Source organism: Ranitomeya imitator, chromosome 2 (genome assembly GCF_032444005.1).
Source record: "Ranitomeya imitator isolate aRanImi1 chromosome 2, aRanImi1.pri, whole genome shotgun sequence".
Taxonomy (NCBI): Eukaryota; Metazoa; Chordata; class Amphibia; order Anura; family Dendrobatidae; genus Ranitomeya; species Ranitomeya imitator.
The window spans coordinates 363761963-363785755 of NC_091283.1; the positions used below are offsets into that span (position 1 = coordinate 363761963).

Genomic DNA, 23793 nt, shown 5'->3' on the forward strand with positions numbered 1-23793 from the left:
TTCGGTGACCCCTCCTCAAGGGGTACTGTTGTGAATTCTGCTCTTGGGTTCCCTCCAGTGGTGGTAAGTGGGAATGCAGTTGTCTCTGAGTCACAGTCCTGGCCAGGTGTATCTGCTAATTGCTGTTCTGACTGGGATATTTAAGTGTGCAGGATTCATTAGCCCTTGCCAGTAGTCAATGTTTCTTTGGAAGTATTGGATCTCAGCCTGGCCTCACCTGCTTAGCTGCCTATTTCGCAAAGATAAGTGCTTTTGTTTTTGTATCTGTGGCACACTGTTGTGTGCTTGTTTCAGTGTATTCCTGCTCTGTTTGTAGGATTCACTGGAGTTGCAAATATACGCTCCTACATCTTTAGTTGGATGTGGGAAGTATTTTGTATATTCTGCGGTGGATTTTTGAAGGGTTTTAATACGGACCGCACAGAACTCTGTCCTATCCTGTCCTATCTAGCTAGAGTGGTCTCCTGTGCTAAATCCTGTTTTTTCTGCCTGTGTATGTTTTTTCCTCTCCGACTCACTGCCAATATTTGTGGGGGGCTATCTAACCTTTGGGGATTTTCTCTGAGGCAAGATAGTATTCCGATTTCCATCTTTAGGGGAAATTAGTCCTCCGGCTGTGACGAGGTGTCTAGGTGTGTTAGGTACACTCCACGGCTACTTCTAGTTGCGGTCTTAAGTTCAGGTTTGCGGTCAGTATAGTGGCCACTTTCTCCTGTGAAAGTTCTCATGCAGCTCCAAGGTCACCGGATCATAACACTGCTCCTCAAAGTGCGCAGACTTTGCTCGCATATCCGCCGTTCGCCCGTGCACTCCAGCCGTATGCAGAACCATCAGCGGTCTTTGAACCTTCCACAGCATCGCCTAATCATCGACGTTGCAACAAGGTGGAACTCCACACTGCACATGCTTCAGAGACTGTGCGAACAGAGGCGTGCTGTTATGTATTTGTGGGAGGATACACATACACGGGCAGGCAGTTGTATGGAGTTGTCAGGTGTGCAGTGGTCGAAGGTACAAGACCTGTGTCAAGTCCTTCAGTGTTTTGAGGAATGCACACGGCTGGTTAGTGCAGACAATGCCATAATAAGCGTGAGCATCCCCCTAATGCGTCTGCTGATGCAAAGTTTGACGCACATAAAGGAGTCGGCGTCTGCAGCCGAGGAAGAGGGAAGCCTTGATGACAGTCAGCCATTGTCTGGTCAGGGCAGTCTACAGGACGAGGTAGCGGGCGATGAGGAGGAGGATGATGGGGATGAGTATTTTTTGAATGAGGAAGCTTCTCCGGGGCCAATAGAAACTGGTGGCGTTGCAAGGCCGGGTTCAGGCTTTTTGAGGGAGACAAGTGATGTAGATTTGCCAGAAACTGGCCATCAACAAGCGCAGATTTGACAACTGGAACTTTGGTCCACATGGCGGATTATGTCTTACTGGAAAAACACACACAAAATTTCAGCTCACCCTTTTTGAGTAATCTCCATGGGATTTATTCAGTCCGAGCACGGAAAGAGCTTCTGCCAAGGCTCTCTGGAAACGATGAGAATGAAAGAGGAATCCAGCTCCGGAAAGTATATAAAATCAAAAGTTTTTATTCCAAATTATTTTAAAAAAGAGGAACACTGCATGTCAAAAATCAGCAATATCCAATGAACGGAAGGACGACCATGATACAGCTGAACGCATTTCGAACACTAGGTGTTTTTAGTCCACAGCAAGTCAAAGAAGAGGAGGAGGACGAGGAGGATGATGGGGATGAGTATTTTTTGAATGAGGAAGCTTCTCCGGGGCCAATAGAAACTGGTGGCGTTGCAAGGCCGGGTTCAGGCTTTTTGAGGGAGACAAGTGATGTAGATTTGCCAGAAACTGGCCCTCAACAAGCGCAGATTTGACAACTGGAACTTTGGTCCACATGGCGGATTATGTCTTATGTATCCTCAAAAGGGACCCACGCATTATTAAAATGATGACCGATGACAATTACTGGTTGGTCTGCCTCCTTGATCCTCGCTATAAAGGCAAATTGCAAAATATCATGCCACATGAGAACCTCGAACAAATATTGACAACCAAACAAGCAAGTCTTGTAGACTGTTTGATTCAGGCATTCCCAGCACACAGCGCCGGTGATGGTTCTCACACGAGGTGCAGGGTGCAACAGGGCAGAGGTGTTAGAGGTGCACAAATCAGAAGTGGCGTTGGACAGAGGGGTTTTCTGACCAGGTTGTGGAGTGATTTCGCAATGACCGCAGACAGGACAGGTACTGCAGCATCAATTCAAAGTGACAGGAGACAACATTTGTCCAGTATGGTTACTAACTATTTTTCATCCCTTATCGATGTTCTCCCTCAACCGTCATTCCCATTTGATTACTGGGCATCCAAAATAGACACCTGGCCTGAATTGGCAGAATATGCATTGCAGGAGCTTGCTTGCCCAGCAGCTAGTGTGCTATCAGAAAGAGTATTCAGTGCTGCTGGTTCAATATTGACTGAAAAAAGGACTCGTCTGGCTACCCAAAATGTTGATGATCTAACCTTCATTAAAGTGAACCACTCATGGATTTCGAATTCTTTTGCCCCACCTTTCCCGGCTGACACCTAGCTTTCCTATAAAAAGGTCTTGCTTGTGGACTGGTTCCAATCTCTTAATTTGCAGCAGCTGTTTGTCCAGCATACGAAATCTTTACACCTCCCTAAATGGGCTAACTCCCCCCACGGGGCCGTGGTCTCGCCACTTGGCACAAGCACCCGTGAGAGTGCCATTTGTCTGAAAAGGGTGGGTGTGCCCGCTTTTGGTCGACGGCACTGCCACTGGGTCCCTCATAGTACAATAAAGTGTCTCTGGCGGTGGTGGTGCACACCCAACGTCAGACACACCGTTGTAACATGAGGGGCCCTGGGCCTGTACCGCCGGTCACAAGAGAGTTTCCCCCCCAGCTCAAACAGTGCTCTACCACTTGCAAAATTATCTCTCACAGCTCCACCAATGTTTAGTCTATGCCCTGACATCCTTCAATGCCTGGCACTGACAATACCAATTTGTTGACATGTATGATGCTAGTTAAAATAGTCAGGGTCAGTGTCCTATATTGACACCAGTAAAAACTTAGCGCCAAATTACTATGTCTGAAATTCGGCAGATGAGCCCACCCCTGTACCTAAGTATGCCAGCCTTTCTTTTTTGGTTTTGTTGTTTTGCAAGACATTAACACCTATTTCTTTTTTGGGAGTACTAACTGTGTCAGACACTCCTTCCAATCGTCCTCCGCTGACCACACCAATGCTGCCTGTGTACCCCTGCAAGATAATTCAAACTGCACTGAGCCTATTTTTTTTTTAATTTTAGGCCTAGTAAGTCTGTCTGCGGTCCCTCCTTCAAATTGTCCTCCGCTGACCACACCAATGCTGCCTGTGTACCACTGCAAGATAATTCAAACTGCTTTGAGCCTATTTTTTTTAAATTTTAGGCCTACTAAGTCTGTCTGCGGTCCCTCCTTCCAATTGTCCTCCGCTAAGCACACCAATGCCGACCGTGTACCCATGTAACCTTTTTTCAACCTGCAGTGAGCCAACTTTGTGGTGTAAGGCCTACTAGCAGTGTCTGTCTGCGCCACTTAATACAGCTGTCCTCCTCTAAAAAAAAACAACAACAAAAAATCCAATTGTCTGGTTTTCAGCCTGTCGGAATTATAAAACTGCATTGGGGCCACAAGTTTCGTTGTGGTCCAAAAACTGAGTCTTCCGCTCCAAGGCGTTCTCTATGTTGCCTCTCCCTCGCTTCTATCTTGAAGCTCTTGTTAAGTAGTTGTTGAAACAACACTGCATTAGGCCTACAAGTTGGGTCTTGGTTGTAGAGATGGTGTCTGCCGCTCCAAGGTGTTCTCCAGGTTGACTCTCGATAGCTTCTAGCTTGTAGCTCTTGTTAAATAGGTGTTGAAACAACACTGCATTTGGCCCACAAGTTGGGTCTGGGTTCTAGAGACGGTGTCTCCCGCTCCAAGGTGTTCTCCAGGTTCCCTCTCCCTGGCTTCTATCTTGAAGCTCTTGTTAAGTAGTTGTTGTAACAACACTGCATTTGGCCCACAAGTTGGGTCTGTGTTGTAGAGACGGTGTCTCCCGCTCCAAGGTGTTCTCCAGTTTGCCACATAATCGAAGCTGCATAGAGCCTATTTTGTTATTTTAGGCCTACTAAGTATGTCTGTGGTCCCTCCTTCCAATAGTCCTCCACTGACCACACCAATGCTGTGGGTGTACCCCTGGAACCTATTTAAAAGTGCATAGAGCCTATTTTGTTATTTTAGGCCTACTAAGTCTGTCTGCGGTCCCTCCTTCCAATAGTCCTCGACTGACCACACCAATGCTGCCTGTGTACCCCTGGAACCTATTTAAAAGTGCATAGAGCCTACTTTTTTTATTGTAGGCCTACTAAGTCTTTCTGCGGTCCCTCCTTCCAATTGTCCTCCACTGAGCACACCAATGCAGTCCATGTACCCATGTAACCTTTTTAAAACCTGCGTCGAGCCAACTTTGTGGTGTAAGGCCTACTAGCAGTGTCTGGCTGCGCCACTCAATACAGCTGTCCTCTTTAAAAAAAAAATGACCTGCAATTATCAGGTTTTTAGCCTATCGGAAATTTAAAACTGCAGTGGGGCTACTAGTTTGGTTGGGGCCTACTAACAGTGTCTACCGCTCCAAGGTGTTCTCCTGGTTGCCTTTCCTGAGCTTCTATCTTCAGGCTCTTGTTAAATAGTTGTTAAATGGAACAACTGCATTTGGCCTACTAGTTGGGTTGGGGCCTACTAACGGTGTCTGCCGCTCCTTGCTGTTCTCCTGGTTTCCTGTCCTGAACTTTCATTTTCAGGCTCTCGTTAAGTAGTTGTTAATATTACACTGCATTTGGCCTACTAGTTGGGTTGGGGCCTACTAACGGTGTCTGCCGCGCCTTGCTGTTCTCCTGGTTTCCTGTCCTGAACTTCCATTTTCAGGCTCTCGTTAAGTAGTTGTTAATATTACACTGCATTTGGCCTACAAGTTGGGTTGGGGCCTACTAACGGTGTCTGCCGCTCCTTGCTGTTCTCCTGGTTTCCTGTCCTGAACTTCCATTTTCAGGCTCTCGTTAAGTAGTTGTTAATATTACACTGCATTTGGCCTACTAGTTGGGTTGGGGCCTACTAACGGTGTCTGCCGCTCCTTGCTGTTCTCCTGGTTTCCTGTCCTCAACTTCCATTTTCAGGCTCTCGTTAAGTAGTTGTTAATATTACACTGCATTTGGCCTACTAGTTGGGTTGGGGCCTACTAACGGTGTCTGCCGCTCCTAGCTGTTCTCCTGGTTTCCTGTCCTGAACTTCCATTTTCAGGCTCTCGTTAAGTAGTTGTTAATATTACACTGCATTTGGCCTACAAGTTGGGTCTGGGTTGTAGGGACGGTGTCTGCCGCTCCAAGGTGTTCTCCAGGTTGCCTCTCCCTAGCTTCTATCTTCAAGCTCTTGTTAAGTAGTTGTTGAAACAACACTGCATTTGGCCTACAAGTTGGGTCTGGGTTGTAGGGACGGTGTCTGCCGCTCCAAGGTGTTCTCCAGGTTGCGTCTCTCCCTAGCTTCTATCTTCAAGCTCTTGTTAAGTAGTTGTTGAAACAACACTGCATTTGACCTACAAGTTGGGTCTGGGTTGTAGGGACGGTATCTGCCGCTCCAAGGTGTTCTCCAGGTTGCCTCTCCCTAGCTTCTATCTTCAAGCTCTTGTTAAGTAGTTGTTGAAACAACACTGCATTAGGCTTACAAGTTGGGTCTGGGTTGTAGAGACGGTGTCTGCCGCTCCAAGGTGTTCTCCAGGTTGCCTTTCCCTAGCTTCTATCTTCAGGCTCTCGTTAAATTGTTTTTAATATAACACTGCATTTGGCCTACTTGTTTTGATGTCCCTACTAACGGTGTCTGCCGGTCCTTGATGTTCTCCTCCACTGAACAAACCAGTGCCGCCTGTTTACTTCTGTTATCAATTTTGAACAGCATTTAGCCTACTTAATGATTTGGGCCTACTCACTGTGTCAGCCTCTCATTACAGTTGTACTCCACTGAACAAAGCAATGCCCCCTGTTTATTCCTGTTACCAATTTTTAACTGCATTTAGCCCACTTTATTATTTGGGCCTATATCTGTGTTTCCTCCTCATCCTGCACATTGCCCAGCCAGTGATAGATGAGTCTGCTGGTACATTGACCCAGAGCGCTACATTCCCCGTGCACGCTACACAGCCAGATTGTGACCCTGCTGAAAGTCAGGTTCCCATTCCCGCATACCATACCACCTTACACGGGGACAAAGAGGAAGGTGCAGATGAAGGTGCAGGTTCCTTCATCAGGTGGGGGGGGGATACTCGTTGGCGACATCACTGGCACAGGGCCCCTCATAGTACGCAAAAGTGTCGCTGCCGGTGAGAGACGCCCCCGCCGTGCAAACACACCGCCGTACTTTGAGGGGCCCTGTGCCAGTGCCAATGCCAACGAGTGGGCCCCCCCTGCTTGCTCAGGATCACAGGACTTGCAAAGTTGAAATACTTACCTCTCCCTGCTCCACTGCCGTGACGTGGTCCACATTTCCTGGGCCCACTAAATACTTGAACCAGCCCTACCCCACACAACTTTAGCCAAATGACTTCCAATGCCTAACTATTATTATAAGGTAAATTAAGATTGACAAGCTTCAGTAACAAGAATGGATGTTTTTGCCCTTAAAATGGGCACTGTAGGTGTTTTCCTGGCCTCCACTCACTGCCAACTATGCTTCCCCATTGACTTGCATTGGGTTTCGTGTTTCGGTCGATCCCCGACTTTTTGCGATAATCGGCCGATTTCACTCGACTTTTGAGATAGTCGGGTTTCGCGAAACCCGACTTGACCCTAAAAAACTAAAAGTCGCTCAACCCTAAACCAGAGGTCTCCTGAAGACCTCTATGGTTGTTGATGCTGGATTGCTATGAGCTCCACCCTGTGGTCGGCGCTCATAGCAATGCAGATATTCTACTATATAGGAGTGATCTGAGCATCGCTCCTATGTAGCAGAGCCGATCAGGCTATGCCAGCTTCTAGCCTCCCATGGAGGCTATTGAAGCATGGCAAAAGTTAAAAAAAAAGTTTAAAAATATTAAAAAAAATAAAAGTTCAAATCACCCCCCCTTTCGCCCCATTCAAAATAAAACAATAAAAATAAATTAAACCTACACATATTTGGTATCGCCGCATTTAGAATCGCCTGATCTATCAATAAAAAAAAGAAACTGATCGCTAAACGGTGTAGCGATAAAAAATTAAAAATGCCAGAATTGCGCTTTTTTGGTCGCCGCGACATTGCATTAAAATGCAATAACGGGCGATCAAAAGAACATATCTGCACCAAAATGGTATAATTAAAAACGTCAGCTCGGCACGCAAAAAATAAGACCTCAAGTGGAGACACTACGGGTCTCAGAAAATTGCGCAATTTTTTTTAGCAAATTTTTGATTTTTTTTTCTCCACTTAGATAAAAAATAACCTAGACATATGTTAGGCGTCGAGATTCCGCCGCTGCACAGGGGAAATCTCAAGCCATGTCTTCTGCGGTCCCCATTCACGCTCAGCCGCAGAAGATCCTGCTCACCAGAGACGTCGATCCCAGCGTCTTGCTCAGGCTAATGCTGTGCATCTGGTTGCTGCTGCCTCCCCAGGTCCAGCTATAGCAACCAGCGTTAGTCCGCGGCAAGCAGACGCTCCTGCGACTAAGTCCTAGTTTTGGCCTTCTGAGCATGCCCGTGAGACGACCACTCATTGGTGGTCGGAGGTCACATGCTCAGGTCCTCAAGCAGCTCAGATTGGTCCATTGGCAAGGTCCCAGAAGACTGCAGCTATAAAACTTATTACTCTCAACCACAAAGCACTCCATGGCTCAGCACCACCCTACATCTCCTTCCTCGTCTCAATCTACCACCCTACCCGTGCCCTCCGTTCTGCTAATGACCTGAGGTTAGCATCCTCAATAATCAGAACCTCCCACTCCCGTCTCCAAGACTTTTCACGTGCTTCGCCAATTCTTTGGAAAGCACTGCCCAGGTTAATACGATTAATCCCCAATCCACACAGGTTTAAGCGGGGCTTAAAAACACATTTGTTCAGACTGGCCTACCATCTCAATGCTTTAACCTAACTATCCCTGTGTTTCCCATTCAAACTTTTTACCACAACCAGGTTCCTCGCATCATGTTCTCACATGCTTTATGCATTTAATAGCCCTCTGTGTCTGTACTATTACATACTTAAGCTGATAATCGGTTCATGCAGCATTACATGAACACCCTATTCTTACACTATGGCTGGTCTGAACAACTAAGCAATTGTTACCATCCACCTGTCGTGTCTCCTCTTTTCCTCATAGATTGTAAGCTTGCGAGTAGGGCCCTCATTCCTCTTGGTATCTGTTTTGATCTCTGTGCTTATTGTTATGCTGTAATGTCTATTGTCTGTACAAGTCCCCTCTAAAATGTAAAGTGCTGGGGAATATGTCGGCGCTATAGAAATAAAATTATTATTATAAAAGGATGGCATGACTGTGCGCTAGTATATCCAAATATTGTGGTGTGTGTGCAGCGTGTTTGTCTCTGGTGCCAGCTCCTAATTATCCACCTACCCTTATGTTATGAATGATTCTGGGTGTTTGGAGCAAGGAAAAGCGCCTAGTAGTGGCACAGTACACAAAAGATGGCGTCTGTTAGTGGCATTTGCCAGGGCGATGCCGCGCGCATTCTGTGCGCTAAATCGGCTAGTTAGCAAGGGTTAGTGGCCAAACAAAAAAACAAGTGTGGGATTGCACTTTTTTTGCAATTTCACCGCACTTGAATTTTTTTTCCCGTTTTCTAGTACACGACATGGCAAAACCAATGGTATAATTCAAAAGTACAACTCGTCCCGCAAAAAATCAGCCCTCACATGTCCATATTGACGTAAAAATAAAAAAGTTATGGTTCTGAGAAAGAGGGGAGCGAAAAATGCAAATTGGAGAAAAGCTCCAGGGGATAAGGGGTTAAAAATATATAAAAAAATAAAAGTTAAAATCACCCCCTTTCGCCCCATTCAAAATAAAACAAGAAAAATAAAATTAAACTTACACATATTTGATGTTGCCTCGTTCAGAATCGCCCGATCTATCAATTAAAAAAAGCATGAACCTGATCGCTAAACGGTGTAGAGAGAAAAAAAGTCAAAACCACAAAATTACGTTTTTTTGAGGTGTTCATTCCTCATGAGTGCAAAGGAGGAGATCTAATTTTGTGTAAATCAAGTTTATTGAATAAACAATACAATATTACTATCTCAACAATGAACATGGGTGTAACTTGATCCAATCATAGTAACATAGTAACATAGTTAGTAAGGCCGAAAAAAGACATTTGTCCATCCAGTTCAGCCTATATTCCATCATAATAAATCACCAGATCTACGTCCTTCTACAGAACCTAATAATTGTATGATACAATATTGTTCTGCTCCAGGAAGACATCCAGGCCTCTCTTGAACCCCTCGACTGAGTTCGCCATCACCACCTCCTCAGGCAAGCAATTCCAGATTCTCACTGCCCTAACAGTAAAGAATCCTCTTCTATGTTGGTGGAAAAACCTTCTCTCTTCCAGACGCAAAGAATGACCCCTTGTGCCCGTCACCTTCCTTGGTATAAACAGATCCTCAGCGAGATATTTGTATTGTCCCCATATATACTTATACATGGTTATTAGATTGCCCCCATTCGTCTTTTTTCTAGACTAAATAATCCTAATTTCGCTAATCTATCTGGGTATTGTAGTTCTCCCATCCTCTTTATTAATTTTGTTGCCCTCCTTTGTACTCTCTCTAGTTCCATTATATCCTTCCTGAGCACCGGTGCCCAAAACTGGACACAGTTCTCCATGTGCGGTCTAACTAGGGATTTGTACAGAGGCAGTATAATGCTCTCATCATGTGTATCCAGACCTCTTTTAATGCACCCCATGATCCTGTTTGCCTTGGCAGCTGCTGCCTGGCACTGGCTGCTCCAGGTAAGTTTATCATTAACTAGGATCCCCAAGTCCTTCTCCCTGTCAGATTTACCCAGTGGTTTCCCGTTCAGTGTGTAATGGTGATATTGATTCCTTCTTCCCATGTGTATAACCTTACATTTATCATTGTTAAACCTCATCTGCCACCTTTCAGCCCAAGTTTCCAACTTATCCAGATCCATCTGTAGCAGAATACTATCTTCTCTTGTATTAACTGCTTTACATAGTTTTGTATCATCTGCAAATATCGATATTTTACTGTGTAAACCTTCTACCAGATCATTAATGAATATGTTGAAGAGAACAGGTCCCAATACCGACCCCTGCGGTACCCCACTGGTCACAGCGACCCAGTTAGAGACTATACCATTTATAACCACCCTCTGCTTTCTATCACTAAGCCAGTTACTAACCCATTTACACACATTTTCCCCCAGACCAAGCATTCTCATTTTGTGTACCAACCTCTTGTGCGGCACGGTATCAAACGCTTTGGAAAAATCTGGATATACCACGTCTAATGACTCACCGATGTCCAGCCTATAGCTTACCTCTTCATAAAAACTGATTAGATTGGTTTGACAGGAGCGATTTCTCATAAACCCATTCTGATATGGAGTTAAACAGTTATTCTCATTGAGATAATCCAGAATAACATCCCTCAGAAACCCTTCAAATATTTTACCAACAATAGAGGTTAGACTTACTGGCCTATAATTTCCAGGTTCACTTTTAGAGCCCTTTTTGAATATTGGCACCACATTTGCTATGCGCCAGTCCTGCGTAATAGACCCCGTCGCTATAGAGTCCCTAAAAATAAGAAATAATGGTTTATCTATTACATTACTTAGTTCTCTTAGTACTCGTGGGTGTATGCCATCCGGACCCGGAGATTTATCTATTTTAATCTTATTTAGCCGGTTTCGCACCTCTTCTTGGGTTAGCTTGGTGACCCTTAATATAGGGTTTTCATTGTTTCTTGGGATTTCACCTAGCATTTCATTTTGCACCGTGAATACCGTGGAGAAGAAGGTGTTTATTATGTTAGCTTTTTCCTCGTCATCTACAACCATTCTTTCCTCACTATTTTTTAAGGGGCCTACATTTTCAGTTTTTCTTGTTTTACTATTGATATAGTTGAAGAACAGTTTGGGATTAGTTTTACTTTCCTTAGCAATGTGCTTCTCTGTTTCCTTTTTGGCAGCTTTAATTAGTTTTTTAGATAAAGTATTTTTCTCCCTATAGTTTTTTAGAGCTTCAATGGTGCCATCCTGCTTTAGTAGTGCAAATGCTTTCTTTTTACTGTTAATTGCCTGTCTTATTTCTTTGTTTAGCCACATTGGGTTTTTCCTATTTCTAGTCCTTTTATTCCCACAAGGTATAAACCGCTTACAGTGCCTATTTAGGATGTTCTTAAACATTTTCCATTTATTATCTGTATTCTTATTTCTGAGGATATTGTCCCAGTCTACCAGATTAAGGGCATCTCTAAGCTGGTCAATTATAAAAAAACATGTCATTTACAGTAAATTTATGCTTGTTTAGAAACAAGATATCCGACAACTTCTATTCAGTGAATAATTGCTAAAGTCATTAGGATCTATTGAAAGAAAAAATAAATTATGATTTATTAACAACATTTATCTGAACTTATTCATAAATAAGGAAGCATGGTATATAAAGCTTCAGATATGGAAAAGAAGGTATGTTGAAAAAGGACAAAGAAAGAGGGTGAGGTAGAAAGGGAAAGGAAGGGGAAGGTTATTTGGAACGGGGAACAAGATAATTGAAATTGGTATCTCTCTGTCGCGCAGACCAAAGCCTCCCAACAAGCAGGAAGAGGGAAATGAGGCCTAGTTGATTGGTTCTATGTGGACGGAGCTAACATGGTTTAATTTATCCATGTTATGAGGGTGTATAGTTTATTCATAGGTGTGAGTAAAGAGCCAAATAGCCAAACGTCTAGATCTGGGGTTTCCCTAAGTGCAATCCAGGGAGTCCAAGTGGTATAGATCTTATCAGAATTTCCAGTTACTTGACCTATCATTTGTTCCATTCTATAGATGTAATTGAGTTCCGCAACGAGTTCAGAATGTGAAGGCGATTTCTCTTGTTTCCAGAGCCGAGCAATCAAATTCCTAGTGACAGTAAGGAAATGTCTAAGAAGACCCTTCTTAAACTTGGAAATCGATATATCACTTAAGGATAATAAAGCCGTTGAGGGTCGAATCTTAAAGACAGATCATTTGTTGTATAGCTCAAAAATTGCTGACCATAATTTCTTTATGGCTGGACAAGCCCACCAAATATGTGCTTGTGTACCTTTTTCTTTAAAGCATCTCCAACAGGTATCTGAAGTCATTGGGATCAAAGCGCCATTTGAAGGGGAATGAGGTGGTTAGCTGGTCTTCCATAGTTGGCTGTAATGATATGTTTAATATCTCGGATTTATGAGAATTCATTTTAAAGTTACTGTATATACTCGAGTATAAGTGGAGAATTTCAGCCCATTTTTTTAGGCTGATACTCGAGTCATTCCCAGGGGTCAGCAGGGGAGGGGGAGCGGCAGCTGTCTAATCATACTCACCTGCTCCTGGCGCGGTCATTGCACGTCCCTGGTTCTTTGGGCACTGACAGCTTCTTCCTGTGTTGAGCGGTCACGTAGTACCGCTCATTACAGTAATGAATATGGATGCGACTCCACTCCCATAGGGGTGGAGCCGCATATTCATTACTGTAACTACGTCAGGGTAAGCGTCCTGTCATTGAATACGCTACTGAGTTTAGACGGCTGGCGGTGGATACGATTTGGGACAGTTATGCTCAATTACCCATTTTTAAGAGTGGATTTTCTAATGTGTTAAAGGATGAACTAGCTCATGCAGATGCGCCGGAGGAGTTGGACGCTTTTATACAGCATTGTGTACGCACAGATACACGTTACTGAGCGTAGACAGCAGAGATTTGCAGCCTCTAATCGTGTCACTAACTCTTCCCTTCCTTCTAAAGAACCGTCAGGTAAATCCTCTTGGGAGGCTGAACCAGTTCCCATGCAGATGGATGCACTACAGCTGCGCGAGAGTAACGAGCGCAGGGAGCATCGTTTCCGGGAAAGTCTGTGCTTTTACTGCGGTCAGTCAGATCACTTTTTTATCAATTGTCCCAAGCGGCCCCACAAGATACTGGCCACGGTTGGGGAATTTGATAATCAGGATGCTGAATCCATTACATCTGAGTCTAGTTTTTCTGTGAATGCCATTTTTCACTCTCTGTCTATGACTGCCTCTCCCTAGATGCTGGAGCGTAAGGACACTCATTGCTCCCTTCCTATTAAGATCCGGTCATCGGGTCAATGGATTCCCTGTGCAGCTATGGTGGATTCAGGGGCAGGAGGAAATTTTATGGACTTAACATTTGCCCGGGAACATGGCATAGGGATCCAGCAGGGAACTATGGAAACGGTGGATGGCTCCCCTCTAGTCTCTGGACCAGTAGATCAAGAGACTGTACTTCTGGAAATCTTCATAGACCCTGATCATCAGGAAATGCTGTCATTTATGTTGATCTCTTCACCACATTTCCCTTTAATGTTAGGGATTCCATGGCTGCAGTCTCAAAATCCTATTATCAACTGGGAGACCAAGGAAATCACTTTCCCATCAAAGGAGACACTGGTAACAGGCCTAGTTTGCCTTCGAGATACAAAATGTGCCACTGAGGTATCTACTTTACCATCTGTGTATAGTGAATTTTCGGGCATTTGTGAGAAGAAGATGGCAGACCAGCTTCCTCCTCACAGACCATATGATTGTCCCATTGAGCTGCTTCCGGGGGCCGCTATTCCTTTTAAGAATGTCTACCCACTTGCAGCTCCGGAGCTGAAGGCTTTAAAGGAATACATCGATGAGAATTTGGCTAAGGGTTTTATTCGCCCCTCCTCATCACCAGCAGGAGCACTCATCTTTTTCGTTAAGAAGAAGGATGGAACTCTTAGACCATGTATCAACTACCGGGAGCTTAATAAGGTGACCATTCGGAATCGCTACCCTTTGCCGTTGATTCCTGAACTGCTGGAAAGAGTGCAACAGGCCAAGATCTTCTCCAAGTTAGATCTTCAGGGAGCATATAATTTAATTAGGATCCGCTCTGGAGATGAATGGAAGACTGCATTTAGATGTCGTTATGGGCATTTCGAATATCTGGTGATGCCTTTTGGTCTCTGCAATGCTCCGGCAACCTTCCAACATCTGGCTAATGATATTTTCAGAGATCTATTGGACCATTTTGTCGTGATCTACCTGGATGACATCTTAATTTTTTCTGACTCTTTGCAGGAACATCAGGAGCATGTGAAGACTGTCCTGAGGCGTCTAAAGGAGAATCACCTCTACATTAAGCCTGAGAAATGTGAATTCCATCGCACAGAGATTCAGTTCCTGGGGTATGTCATCTTGCCACAGGGGCTTAACATGGAGGCAAGTAAGATCCAGGCTATTCTTGATTGGCCTGCACCTAAAAATGTCAAGGAGGTACAGTGTTTCATCGGACTCGCAAACTTTTATAGAAGATTTATTCGTAATTTCTCTGAAATTGTGTGACCCATTACACAGCTAACTAAGAAGGAAAAGACTTTCTTGTGGTCCGCACAGGCTCAGGGAGCTTTTGATTGTCTTAAATTCCGGTTTACATCTGCACCTGTACTAATTCACCCAAACCCAGCACTTCCTTTCATCGTAGAAATGGATGCTTCGGATTGTGCTCTGGGGGCCATCCTCTCACAGAGAACGGGAGAGAAAAGCTTGTTACATCCGTGTGCTTTCTTTTCTCGCAGACTCTCCGCTTCACCACATTCAGCTACCTCTCGTCCCTGGAACTGCTGCGACTTGCAGCACACCAGTGGAAGGATTTCCTTTGTGTACAAAACTTTTCCCAGTGTTGTGCCTCTTTGCACAACCACACCAGGTGAGCAAGATTCAAGCTGTGCTTTTCTCTCCAAGAAAGATGTACTCACCTACTACGCTTAGATATCGCTCTCCCTCTTTCTCCCCTCGTCCTCTCTTTTCCAGGACGTCATTCACATGACGCACCATCTGTGAACAATTGGACTCCTACTAACAAGTACTGTGCACACGTGGGAGCAAGTTTTGCTGGACTTCTTCATTTAAGTACTGTGTGCAGTACTTTATTGGACTTCCTCGTTCAAGTGTCTTATTTTGCTTCCACATTATTTCCTTGCTGGACTGGTTCACATTAGCGGTCGCGCCCCGCTTCTCAGTTTGCTGTGATTTTCTATATAGAGCTGAGGACCTCGTTACTATTGCAGGAATATCTGTACCATGATTTGTTCGCTATTCTGTTTGCTGTGATTCTCTATATAGAGCTGAGAACCTCGCTACAATTGCAGAAATATCTGTTAGTTCTGTTTACATTTCTGTTTTTGAGTAAATACATCTTTTGTTGCAATTTTGCTCTCAGACTGGCTTTATCCCATGCTATCAGATTCCGTAGTACCCATATAATTATTACAGCGTAGTAACCAAGTGTGTCTATATAAATCAGATAAGATGAGAATTGTTTGACCGCCAAAACTTAGAATAGACTCTGGCAGGCCATGAATACGAATGTTGTTTCTTCTATTACGGTTTTCTAGGTCCTCCAGCCCAGATGAAATTTCCTCCAGCTTAAGGGCATGGTCAGTTAAGACTTCCCTGTGATCCAGTAACTCCTGGAAAACATCTTCCTGAGCTTTCTCCACATCCTCGATTTGCAAAGTAAATTCTGCATTCAGATTATGAATTTCCTTTTTGTATGAACTTTCAAGTCTACACGCACACCCTTCTAGATCTTGTTTTGTAGGAAGAGCTTTTATATAGTTACTCGATTCAGCAATGTTCATATCTTCAGGGACTTCGTTATCCACTGCATAATCATAAGTTAGGTTTGCAGGAGAGCCATGTGGAGTCAGGGACTCCTTTGAAGAGGAATTGTCTCGAGGTGTGACTTGTGACATTGTGGATATTGTGTTTCTGGCCTGAGGGGTTGAACTTGGGTAACGCTTCATACCTTCCGAGGTGAACCCTGAATTTGTATTTGAGCTTTGTTCAGCAGCCCACCTGGATTTGCCCATAGGTGCCTGCAGCTGGTATCATTGATATGTGGCTGTGGGCAAGCATGGAGAGTGGGGCAATCACCCCATTAGTCCCAGTACTCCATCAACAAGCCCCTCTCCAAGCTGTGTGGTTGTTTGTTAGGGTAGTTGATGGGGGTGTGAGCAGAGTCCCAGATTATGGCCCTCAAGGAGTTGTTATAGGGATCAGAAGATTTAAAGTTATTCTGTATGCCTCCACTAGATTTCACCAGAGTCTGTTTTTAGTTAAATTAAAATACTTCTGATTGTTGTTCGCAGTGTGAAGTTTGCTTTATATTTGAGTATAAATTTGATTTTGTACGACATTGCTTCCTCCAAGCCACTGAGGAGAATAACTGAGGATAGCCTCTACGTGCCCTCCTTCTGGACTTTTATCACGGGTATATTTCCCCTCCAAACCTTAATCCTCTCAAGATGGCGGCGTGGAAGCCGGGTACCAGGGCCGCCACCCACTTCTGCTCCAGGATCACCTCGAGATGGACGGGGGTGAACGGCAGTCTCCATCTGACGTCGCCGCAATGTCTTTGCGCTCCCCTCAGAGTGCGTTCCTCCGTACTGCACCTCCGGCGAGGCCCAAGGCTGTCTGCAATCTCCCAAGCCACTTCACGGGCCCGTAGGGGAGACCGCGGCTTCTGGGTCTCTGGTAGACCCGACTTTTGGAAACGCAGCCGCCACTCCAGGGACCCCCCCGCTGAGGAGCCACTTCTTCCCAGTTCATATCCGGTGTTGTTCCGGTGATGCAAAGCCTGGTAATGTTTGTAAATGTATTAATTTCCTCCTAGCTTTGAGAAGCTCTCTGGCAGGGGTCCTACGCCCCCGAGGAGATCTAATTTGATTGGGTGAGAGGATTTGATAGGGTGAATGAAGAAGGAACATTTCTCCTTGTAGAGAATGCCAAGCAGGTGTAAGGAGACTTAGGAAATGTGCACACGATTCGGATTTGCTGCGGATCCGCAGCAGAAATGCTGCAGATCCGCACTGTGATGTACAGTACAATGTAAATCAATGGGGTAAAAAAATTGCTGTGCAGATGGTGTGGAAAAATCAGTGCGGAATTGCTGCGGATTTCAAAGAAGTGCATGTCACTTCTTTTGTGCGGATCTGCACCCCTCCATGTTAAAAATCAGCAGTAGCAAAAATCGCACAAAATTCGCATGAATTCCGCATAAAATCCGCATAATAACCGCAGCAAAACCGCGGCTGTGGATTCTGCCAGGTGATGCGGATTTTGTGCAGAAAATTCTGCACCTCTTTTCTTATGTGTGCACATAGCTTTATATACCACTAGATGGCGGCCCGATTCTAACGCATCGGGTATTCTAGAACAGGGGTCCCCAACTCCAGTCCTCAAGGCCCACTAACAGGTCATGTTTTCAGGATTTCCTTAGCCTTGCCAAGGTAATAATTGCATCACCTGTGCAATGCTAAGGAAATCCTGAAAACATGACCTGTTGGTGGGCCTTGAGGACTGGAGTTGGGGACCCCTGTTCTAGAATATGCATGTCCACGTAGTATATTGCACAGCCCACGTAGTATATTGCCCAGCCACGTAGTATATTGCCCAGCCACATAGTATATTGCCCAGCCACGTAGTATGTTGCCCAGCCACGCAGTATATTGCCCAGCCACGTAATATATTGCCCAGCCACGTAGTATATTGCCCAGCGACGTAGTATATTGCCCAGCCACGCAGTATATTGCCCAGCCACGCAGTATATTGCCCAGCTACATAGTATATTGCCCAGTCACGTAGTATATTGCCCAGCTCCGTAGTATAATGCACAGCGACGTAGTATACAGCACAGAGCCACGTAGTATACAGCACAGAGCCACGTAGTATATTGCCCAGTCACGTAATATATTGTCCAGCGATGTAGTATACAGCACAGAGCCACGTAGTATATTGCCCAGTCACGTAGTATATTGCCCAGTCACGTAGTATATTGCCCAGCGACGTAGTATACAGCACAGAGCGAGATTGCTAAGTCTTCTGGGTAATTTCGCAATGCATCGCTGGGAACAGAAGATGGCGGCAGGCGCAAGCGGCTCGGCGGACAACGGAGGGTGAGTATAGCAGGTTTTTTGTTTTTTTATTATTTTTAACATTACATTTTTTTACTATTGATGCCGCATAGGCAGCATCAATAGTAAAAAGTTGGGGACACACAGGGTTAATAGCGGCGGTAACGGAGTGTGTTACCTGCGGCATAACGCGGTCCGTTACCGCCGGCATTAACCCTGTGTGAGCGGTGATCGGAGGGGAGCATGCGGGCGCCGGGCACTGACTGCGGGGAGTAAGAAGCTGACATTTTCTTCTGGACTGTGCCCGTTGCTGATTGGTCGTGGCTGTTTTGCCTGCGACCAATCAGCGACTTGGATTTCCATGACAGACAGAGGCCGCGACCAATGAATATCCGTGACAGACAGACAGACGGACAGAAAGACGGAAGTGACCCTTAGACAATTATATAGTAGATGCTCATCTGGGAAGTTATATGTGCAAATACCCTCTTCAGAGAAGAGAAAACTAGAACTCTAGTGCCACCTATTGGAAGTAGCAATCCTAAAAGTCAGTATTGACCCTTCAATAACCCTTGCCACATGAATTAGGAAAAAAGCCAAACCAAATGCTCCATTTGCAGAAACATATTTTGGGGTGTTCATACACTTAAGGCTCCGCTCCGTACACATTAAAGCTCACACACACACCCAGCTATGCTCTGTACATGTTATGGACATGGATGCGCTCTGCACACATAGTGCACATATGGGTCTGCCTTGTATCCACACACACGGCTCCAGAGAGGTCCACTCTGCATAAATCGTACGCACACATCTCCGCCACGCACATGTATACACATGGCACTGCTCCGTACTGATCACATGTGACTCGGCTCCATACATGTCTTACATGCACGGTTCCAATATGTACACAACCTACACCCATGGCTCCTCTCTGTATGCAGCGCCCCAGAGTCCTGGTCGTTGCAGTAATGTCGCTCTGCCAGTAAGGGGAGTGATGTTATGTCTGATTGCACTAAAGGAGTTCACCTGACCAGGTATCACAGTCACACATTACACTTCACACTCCGGCCACCAGGAGGAGCAAAAGGCACTATGTATTAGGCCACTCCTCACACTCTGGTAAAACTGGGGGTTGGACAGGAAGTTAGGGAGAACGCAGCCTGGGAGAGCTCCAGGGAGGACCTTGCGGCGGCATCCTAAGGAAGGACACGAAGCGAAGGATATTGTGAAGAAGTGAGAAACGAGATCACAGCACAAAGGAGATAAACCAAGAGTCGTGCCCCGAGATCGGCAACATCCTACTGAGGCGCGTAGCCGGTGGCCGGAACGCCGAGGAAGTAACAGACTTCAAGCATTACTTCAAACAGTGGCAGGACAGTTGATTATAGGGTGGCTGTCTACCTTACATCACCTAAGCAGACATAAGGGGCAAACGTGGAGAGGGGTGTCTCTAGGGTCCCAGAATAGCTCCGAGCCTACGCGTCATATGGGTGCATCCTAGCCAGATATACTTGGGGGATGGCGAGAGAAAGAACGAATACGAAAGTTGTGAGGACTATCCCGAATGCTCAGCAGGGAAGAACTACAACACACAGGCGCTAGTTGGTAGGCGCTGATTTCCACCTGCAAAGGGAACTCTGGATGTGCCTTTGGACCGCCCGGACTCAGCCCTGTTAGCAGTGCTCTGGATTGTGGATCCCGAAGTCTTCAGTAAAAGGTAAAGAGACTACAACCCTGTGTCCTCGTTATTAACTGCGCCTCACATCATCACCACCTACACTACTGGGAAGCCCTGGGGACACACTTCACCTGTGGGAAGGTATACCATCTAGCTGCCATTCCAAGCGGACCCCTAAGCAGCGTCGGTCACCCTGACCGAATACCACAGGTGGCGTCACGAACCCTTGACAAACTTACATCACCCTTTCATTGGACGCCCCTTAGCAGGGTCACGGACCGGGTCCAGCCACCGTGACAACCCCGGCACCGAGACAGAGAGGACCGTTACCGAGTACCCCGCGGCCCTGCGTCTGGGGGCGCTCCATGTACACACACGGCTCAGTTCTGTAGACACGTCTTCACTCCGTACATGTAGTACATACATGGCTCAACTCTGTGTACATGTGGCTCTGCTCCGTACACATGCGGCTCCACGCCATACACCACACCACACATGCACATAAGCCTCTGCTACATACACCTCACACACGAGCAGGCTCCGCACACCTCGTACAAATACGGCTCTGCTCCATACACCTCACACACGTGGCTCCGCTACATACACCTCATACACACGGCTCTGCTCCGTACACATGCAGCTCCGCTCCACACACCTCGTACATATGCGGCTCCGTACACCTTGTACACACACGGTTCTGCTCCGTACACTTCGTACTCACACGGCTCCACTCCGTAGACCTCGTACACATGCGGCTCTGCTCTGTACACCCCGTACTCACACGGCTCTGCTCCGTACACCTCATACACACGGCTCCTCTCCATACACACTCCGTTCCGTACACCTCGTACACATGTGGCTCTGCTCCGTACACACACGGCTCCTCTCCATACACCTCGTACACAAGTGGCTTTACTCGGTACACCTCGTACACACACGGCTCTGCTACATCCACCCTGTAAACCCCTCCTGACCCCACACAGAAACTTCCCCTCATCCAGCACCATGACAACCAGCACAGCAGAGTCCTGCATACACTGAGGCCCCTGATCATGTGACCCCTGACTCCTCCCCTCCTGTGACCTCATCACAGGTCCTGTGCGCACAGAGCAGCCATATATGTGGTGTGCGGCTCTGCAGGTGGAGGTAGGTGCTGGAGATTCCTCATTACTGGGAGGGGGCAGTAACCCCTTGTATGAGACAAGTTGTATTTTGGGCACATGTTGCTTACTGTATGAACCATTTTTATGAGACTGTAATGGAAAATATAGTATTCTTGCCTTTTTTGTAGTTTTGATGTACGCCCTTTATTGTGCTACATAAGTGTCGTGTTACCGCTCCTCTATAGATTGGTATACTCCTATCTACTATATAATTGTCTAAGGGTCACTTCCGTCTGTCTTTCCGTCTGTCTTTCTGTCACAGATATTCATTGGTCGCGGCCTCTGTCTGTCATGGAAATCCAAGTCGCTGATTGGCAAAACGCCCACGACCAATCAGCGACGGGCACAGTCCAGCTGCAACATGGCCGCTCCTTCCTCCCCGCAGTCAGTGCCCGCTCCGTACTCCCCTCCAGTCAGCGCTCACACAGGGTTAATGGCAGCGCTAACGGACCGCGTTATGCCGCGGTGTAACGCACTCCATTAACGCTGCTATTAACCCTGTGTGACCAACTTTTTACTATTGATGCTGCCTATGCAGCATCAATAGTAAAAAGATCTAATGTTAAAAAAATAAAAAATCGTTATATACTCACCGTCCGTCGGCCCCTCGGATCCAGAACAGGCCTTTCCCGCTCCTCACGACGCTCCGGTGACCGCTCTATGCATTGCAATCTCGCGAGATGATGATGTAGCGGTCTCGTGAGACCGCTACATCATCATCTCGCGAGACCGCAATGCACTCTTGAGACCGGAGTGCGCGAGGAGCGTCGGTAAACACTTCCTGGATCCGGGGGCCAACGGAAGGTGAGTATATAACTATTTTTTATTTTAATTCTTTTTTTAACAGAGATATGATGCCCACATTGCTTTATACTATGTGGGCTGTGCAATATACTATGTGGGCTGGGCAATATACTACGTGGCTGTGCAATATACGTGGCTGTGCAATATACTACGTGGGCTGGGCAATATACTACATGGGCTGGGCAATATACTACGTGGGCTGTGCAACGTAATACGTGGGCTGTGCAACGTACTACGTGGGCTGTGCAATGTACTACGTGGGCTGTGCAATGTACTGCGCGGGCTGTGCAATGTACTGCGCGGGCTGTGCAATGTACTACGTGGCCTGTGTTATATACTGCGTGCGTGGGCTGTTATATACTACGTGAGCTGTGTTATATGCTCTGTGGGCTGTTATACACTCCGTGGGCTGTGCTCTATACTACGTGGATGTGCTATATACTTCGTGGGCTGTGTTATATACTACGTGGCTGTGCTACATACTACGTGGCTCTGCTATATACTCCATGGGCTGTGCTATATACTCCGTGGGCTGTGCTATATACTACGTGGCTGCGCTATATACTACGTGGCTGCGCTATATAGTATGTGGCTGCGCTATATAGTACGTGGCTGCGCTATATAGTACGTGGCTGCGCTATATAGTACGTGGCTGCGCTATATACTACGTGGCTGCGCTATATACTACGTGGCTGCGCTATATACTACGTGGCTGCGCTATATACTATGTGGCTGTGCAATATACTACGTGGCTGTGCTATTTACTACGTGGGCTTTTATATACTACGTGGCTGTGCTATATACTACGTGGCCGGCTGCAAACAATCAGCGACAGGCGCAGTCCGGCCGCGAATTGGCGCGGGAGTTGAACCACGCTTCGCTAATCCGGTGTATTCAATGCATTATTCTAAAATCTTCATAAATAAACTACATACATATTCTAGAATACCCGATACGTTAAAATCGGGCTACCATCTAGTGTTAAATATGTACCGTAATTATTTTTACCTCACTGTTCTTTCTTATACATTGCAGTGACTCCCTATATTCATACACTCTGTTACAGAATAAATATGACTTTTTGTGAAAAATGTAGAGTTGAAAAAAATGCATGCGGTCAATTTCTTGTTAAAGTTTTAGGAATTTTCTGAACTGAGAATTTGAACAAAATGCAATTAGCAGCAATTAAGGCGTCTCCAGTGTGCTTTGCTGCCATTACATCACATGATATGTCACAGCCAATCAGGGGAGACTATTCTAACCTTTATAAAAGCAGAGACGAAAAATGCAGCAGGCATTTTGTGGCGAATCTGGATAGCGACAAGTGACAATAGGTTAATTCTAGCAGATGAGGAGAGCATCCCATGACATCTTCTTCTAATGAGGTCAGCTTTGGAGCCGGTGAAGTCGCAGCCTTTGTTAATGCTTAAAAGCGCTTAAATGCTATGGACACGGTGGTGATTACGTGCAGTCCTCTCAGTTGTGGGAGATATTTTCTACATCGCTGGAGGACAAATTTATTGCAGGTATGCAAACTTTGCAGCCCCAAAATAAGGCTAGGTTCACATCACATCTACGTTTAGCACATAGCGCTAGTGGATTGCGCTAACGCAATGTCTTTATAGGGGTCGCGTTTGTAATTTCCGCTAGCACAGATCCCCGATCTGCGCTAGCGAGGAACGGACCTCGGACGCTACAAGCAGCGTCCTAGGTCCGTCACAAAATAACGGCACATCGCTAGCGTGTGCCGAAAATGGCATGCGCTAGCGATGCGCTACAGAGAAAAATCACATTGCTGTCAATGGGTGCGCTAACGGACTCGTTGCACGGCGTTAATTGCGACAATTTCGCCGTGCAACGCAGTCCGTTAGCGTTAACCCATTAACGCAATGTGAACCTAGCCTTAGCCACAGACATTCTG

The 23793-nt window shown here is 46.0% G+C and overlaps 1 protein-coding gene across 1 annotated transcript in view; it reads left to right on the forward strand.

Annotated features, from left to right (window-relative positions):
* Positions 1 to 23793, forward strand: part of LOC138666579 (uncharacterized) — a 115488-nt gene that overhangs the window by 60063 nt on the left and 31632 nt on the right. Inside the window, exons 8-10 of the mRNA XM_069754782.1 lie at positions 12988 to 13245; positions 13348 to 14583; positions 14886 to 14969. Coding sequence (XP_069610883.1) covers positions 12988 to 13245; positions 13348 to 14583; positions 14886 to 14969 — 1578 coding nt within the window. The remainder of the gene's footprint in view (positions 1 to 12987; positions 13246 to 13347; positions 14584 to 14885; positions 14970 to 23793) is intronic.